This window comes from Chrysochloris asiatica, unplaced genomic scaffold (assembly GCF_000296735.1).
Source record: "Chrysochloris asiatica unplaced genomic scaffold, ChrAsi1.0 scaffold00268, whole genome shotgun sequence".
Classification (NCBI taxonomy): Eukaryota; Metazoa; Chordata; class Mammalia; order Afrosoricida; family Chrysochloridae; genus Chrysochloris; species Chrysochloris asiatica.
The window spans coordinates 2,507,054-2,512,657 of NW_006408786.1; the positions used below are offsets into that span (position 1 = coordinate 2,507,054).

The 5,604-nt window shown below is 44.8% G+C and overlaps 1 protein-coding gene across 1 annotated transcript in view; it reads left to right on the plus strand.

Moving 5' to 3' along the window:
- The window catches only part of CLEC17A (C-type lectin domain family 17, member A), a 28,653-nt gene extending 26,311 nt beyond the window's left edge, over window positions 1–2,342 (plus strand). The window contains exon 12 of the mRNA XM_006874323.1: window positions 2,210–2,342. Within this exon, the coding sequence (XP_006874385.1) occupies window positions 2,210–2,342 (133 nt within the window). The remainder of the gene's footprint in view (window positions 1–2,209) is intronic.
- Window positions 2,343–5,604: the final 3,262 nt, after the last annotated feature.

Here is a 5,604-nt window from a genome sequence, read left to right on the forward strand (position 1 = left end):
TCTTGCTTCTGCCACAAATTCCCCCAGCTGTGAGCCTTCCAACCTTCTAAGTATTCCTTTATATGTGGTTCAGAGTTCTGGGACCATCCCCTGAACCTGCTTGGTCGGGTATTCTGTGTTGTTGTTGGCGGAGCTCTCTGCTATACGTCCACCGGATCCGCCATCTTGTTTGTTCTCTACTGTTTGGTTTTAAGAGGATTTCAGGTGATATTTTTGGTTTAAGTTCTAAAAATGATTCATACAGTTTTTAAGGCTGTGGATTTTCAGAAGCAGATTGCCAGCTCCTCCCCCACCCTCACCCCCAGTACCTCTGGGTGGTTTCAAACTGCCAACCTTTTGGTTAGTAGTCAAGCCCTAAACTATTTGCACTCAGGGACACTGCTTCCCTCACAGCATTCCTTTAATAAATTCCATGTACCTAAATCCCTCTGCAGCAAGGAAACCTGTTCTAAGCATTACAACACCTGGAGGGTGGAAGGATCTTAATGCAAAGGAGGGATTCCTTAAAAGAGCAAGTGGAGACTGACCAGATGCAGAAAGGGACTCAGGAATTGGGGAGGGGGACTGTTCTGGCAAACAGGGAAATGGGACTGAGCTAGGACAGGCAAACCAGGTCCAAGGAGATGATATGACAACTCCAGCAAATTCTGAAAGGCTGAAAATATTCAGACCAAAGAACAAGTTCGGGAAGGTAAAGTTCTGCTGCGATGCTGTGGGATAAGCACTGGATGGAACCAGACCTGAATGGTGCCATGGTCTCAGGAGTTCCACCTGTTGCTGTACAACCAGTATATCTGGTGTTTTTACAATTTTACGTTCTTTTTAACACTTTTCTCCCACTCTATCCAGGACCTTCTAATGTGATCCCTTTCAGAGCAATTGGTAGTGGTAGCCAGGGCACCATCTAGACTGTTGTTGTTGTTGTTGTCAGGTGCCATCGAGTCGGAACCGACTCATAGCGACCCCATGCACAGCAGAACGAAACAATGGCCGAACCTGGGCCAACCTCACTACCGCTGCCACACTTGACGCCATCAATGATGTCACCTGGCTGAGCCATCTTGTTGGGGGTCTTCCTCTTTTTCTCTGACCCTCCACCTTACCCAGCATGACATCCTTCTCCAGCGACTGTTCTCTCCGGACAATGTGCCCAAAGTATGAGAGACGAAGCTTAGCCATCCTGGCCTCCAAGGAGCATTCTGGCTGCACTTCTTCCAAAACAGATCTATTGGTTCTTTTGGCAGTCCATGGCACTTTCAGTATTCTCCTCCAACACCACAACTCAAAGGCATCAATTCTTCTACGATCTTCCTTATTCACTGTCCAGCTTTCGCATCCATATGAGGTTATTGAAAATACCATGGCTTGGGTCAGGCGCACCTTAGTCCTCAAGCTGACATCTCTGTTCTTCAACACTTTAAAAAATTCCTGTGCAGCAGATTTGCCCAATGCAATACATCATCTGATCTCTAGAATAGACTTTATTTTTTAGCTGTTTTAGGTTTATAGAAAAATTGAACAAATCATATAGTTCCCATTAATCCAATTTTCTTATACATAGTCCATTAGTGTAGGGCGCTCTGGTGTTGTAGTTGTTAAGCGCTTGACTGCTAGCCAAAAGGGTGGTGGTTCAAATCCACTAGCTACTTCATGAGACAAAGATGTAGCAACCTGCTTCTGTAAAGATTGCTATTGTTGTGTGTTGGCAAGTTGGTTCCAACTCATAGTGACCCTGGATAGGGTTTATGAGGTTGTAAATCTTTACAGGACCAGAAAGCCTCATCTTTCTTCCAAGGAGCTGCTGGTAAATTCAAAGTGCTGACCTTATGGTTAGCAGCCCATCGTGCAATCCACTCTACCACCAGCACTCCTTGGTAAAGATGACAGCCTTTGAAACTCTATGGGGGTAGTTCTTCTCTGTCCTGATGGATTGCTAGGAGTTGGAATCAAGTTGATGGTAATGGGTTTTTTAATGGTGCATTCGTGTAGTACCTTGGCTACAATTGATGAACCAATGTTGAGATAATAAACTCAAGCCCATAATTTACACTAGGGTTCATATGTCTATTGGACAGTTTTATGGATTTTGAAAATACACAATGCCACGGTGACACCATTATAATATCATACAGAACAGTTTCACACTCTAAAAATGTCCCACGTTTCTCATACTTATCACTCCTTCCTCTACCCTCTTTGCTTCATCTAGCTTCTGGAATTCAGAGGAACCCAACAACCACCAAGAAGAAGATTGTGCCAGCATGAACGTAGGTGGCTCCTGGAATGACTTCTCATGTGATAAAACGCTGCATTGGATTTGTGAGCGGAAATGTTCCTGCTGAAGCTCAGGGAAGAGGCTGGGGGCAGGATCAGTGCCCCTCAGCTCTTGGAGATGAGCACCTTCTGTTCTACAGAGGTCCTGCCTCTTCATGAACAGGCATGGATGTGACCATATTGGATCAGCAACCTGGATGTAGCAATAGCAAGTCCCTGGGATGCAAGTTGAGCCATTTTCTAGGGCAAGGCCATGGGCTTGTCCAAATGGATGGTGAGCTGGAGGACATCCAGGATTTGGTGGTGGTCTCTCAGTTTTGGATCTGGTGTGCTTATCTCAGCTGTTGATAACGGATTGCCCTGCGACTTTATGTTTGACATTGAATCCAGTTCTATGTTGGACGTTGAACTCAGAAATGCCTCGATTTCCTCTGAACCATGATGAACTGGGGCTGGGCTGGTTCTGAACTGGTGCAGACCAGCTTCTGAGAAGTGGGTGAGGGAAAATTTCTTGACAAACAACTTTCTTGGTGAGGCTTGCTCAATCCAGGTGGTGGAATTTGACTTCTGCTGATGAGATCTGGCCTGTAAAACTTCTAGAAATGCAGATCAGTTGAAAGCAAGTCTTTGGTCAGGTCTCTAGGACAAACGTGGAGATATCTACCCATATGTGCTAGCTGTGGGTTGTAAAGATCCTTGGTTACAAAATCCATTTTACTTCTGTGTGGACTTTATTGAACTATAAGCTCTTATATGCCTCTTTCTCATGTGGTTCTTGTTGTGGCAGGATGTTTAGAGTTCTTGGCCGTTGCCCACCCCCATCATCATGACAACTAAAAAATGTACCCTAGAGGGCTGGTACTTTGCTTCATTGAGCACAGCTCAACATGGTTGGGCAATTACTTAACTTTTTCCAAACCAAAAATTATTTATCAGCAAATGTCACTAACTAATAGCAAAGCGTTTCCTGTTTTGATGGAAAACAAGTCATTAAGGTGAGGAAAATCTGAGAAGAGGAGACTATGGGGTGGGGTGGGAGGTAGGGAGGTTGGGGATCACTTCCCCTCTGCTTCGTTTCCCTTGTCTCCTACCTCCACTCTCCTGTACCCAACGCATGAGTTCTCAACCCAGCACCCACCCCACCCCACAATATTATTCACAGCCCGCAGAGTGGGTGGAAATCCTACTGTATGCCCTGCACCCAGGGGATCTTCGTTCAAGTGACTGCTTCTCTGGGGCTAGGGGAAATTTCTACATTTCAGAAATACATGTGGTGAGAAATGAGGAAGCAGGGAGTTGTAGTCACATTTCTGAATCACACTGCAGGGGGACCATGGTAATATTGGCCCCAACCTATCTTACTTCCGCATCTCTCATGGTTTAGAATTGAGGTCAGGGAGGTTAACATGAAGGAAGTCTGCTTTTAACCACTTTGGGTCCAAGGAAACAAAGGCTGGATGCTCTTGCTAATAAAAATAATAGTCGTGCTTTTTCAAGAATGTGTTGGTAGATGCATACGGTGGTTCTTATTTAATATTTGCCTCAACTTTGTGACAAGTCCTGGTGTGGTGCTACACGACAAGCACAAGGTCAGCAGTTCAAACTCACCAGTCACTCCTCAGAAACCCTATAGAGGGTCACTATGAGTTGGAATTGACTCAACGGCTCTTAACAACAACAGCAGTAGCTTTGTGAGGTTGGAATAATTACCAGCCTCGTTTTACAGCCGGGATTTCATGGCTTGTCCATTGCCATTCAGCAGGTAAATGGCAGAACTGGGATTTGGTCTCAGTCTGTCCCTCCAATGCTTGGTCTCTTTCTTCAGCACCTGCTACTCTCAGAGGATTACTTGTAAACTTCAGTTATCCCTGAGCGCCCTTGACCTTGTAACTCTGGTCTCAGCTGGCTGTGATGGGAAAGGAGTTATGTGGTGAATGTGGTGGAAAAGAATAACATATTTACTCTCTCTGTTCCTTTACATAAAGTGTTTGCTGGCTAATCAGGAGTCCTGGAGTGGCGCTGTGGGTTAATGAGCCAGACTGCAAAGCCGTTTGAGCTGCAAGGTCCGCTGTTCAAGCTCACCAGCTGCTCCTTGGAAACCCTATATGGGGTCGCTATGGGTCGGAATCGACTCGATGGCACTTAACAACAACAACAAGAGACAAAACAGTGGTATGTTATTAATCGTATGGTTCTCTTGAGGCTATTATGAGAATCCACGAGAGGAATGATGGTAGCGTGGGCCAGGGACTGTGAAGGTAAGAGTAATTCTGGATCTATTTTGAAGGCACGGTCACTAGAGCTTGCTGGTGAATTGGATGTGTAGTGTGATAGAAAGAAAAAGAATGACTCTAAAGTTTTTGGCCTAAGCAACAGGAAAGATGAACTGCCATTAATAGACACAGTCAAGAAAAATACTAAGAAACACAATACACTGAAATTCTGGTGATTCATAAATTCATGCTGAAGTTCTTAGAACTTCCCTTGTCAACTGAGAAGTAGGTCAAGAGTGGAATCCTGTGTGTAGCAGATGTGGTAATGCCATTCCCCTGTCTGTAGTCCTCACCATCTCAGTGTTTACTAGCCTGACTTCCTATGGTCAGCAGCTGCCACCAGAGTCCACTTGACCTGCCACATGGCAGGTGGGAACTGTCAGGGAAAAATGCTTCCTGGAACAGTCTGGGCTTTGTGTAGATATATCCCAGCTCCCTCAACCCTCAGGTGAGATGACACAGAGGTGCGTGTACTATGATATTCTCTCAAGGTCCTCAGGGGATTATGCTCCAGTTGCCTACAGTGTTAAGCCTGATCAGTAACACGTTCTAAATTCTCCTTTTACTGGCTCTTTCTCTGAGTAACTTCTCTAATTGTTTGCTGATGTTTCCTTCCAAATAAACTACTTAAAAGAATCTTTGTCTCGATGTTTGCTTTTGGGGAAAGCCAAGCTAAGACACTGCAGAACAAGAGAAGATTAACTTGCAAAGTTGTTCCAGTTCATCTGGGACTGAGGGGGTCCTCAGGCACAGGACTCTCAGTGTGAAAACTTGGGCAAATCAGGATGAGTTGGCTCACTAATAGGAGGAGAGTGTGGTATCAGGAAAAGCAGATCAAGAGAGTCAAATGGGACCCAAGTTAGATAAGAATGGTAAGCAGCAGTGACTAACCAAGGAAGCCTTTGGCACATTAAGGTTTTTTTTATTTTAAGGTTTTTATTGTGGACTGAGTGAAAGTTCACAGGGCAGATCATCAGTTTTACATTCAACAAATCATACACCTTGTTTCATTACAATGATTATAATCCCCTCCATGTACCATCAGTTAACAGTATTT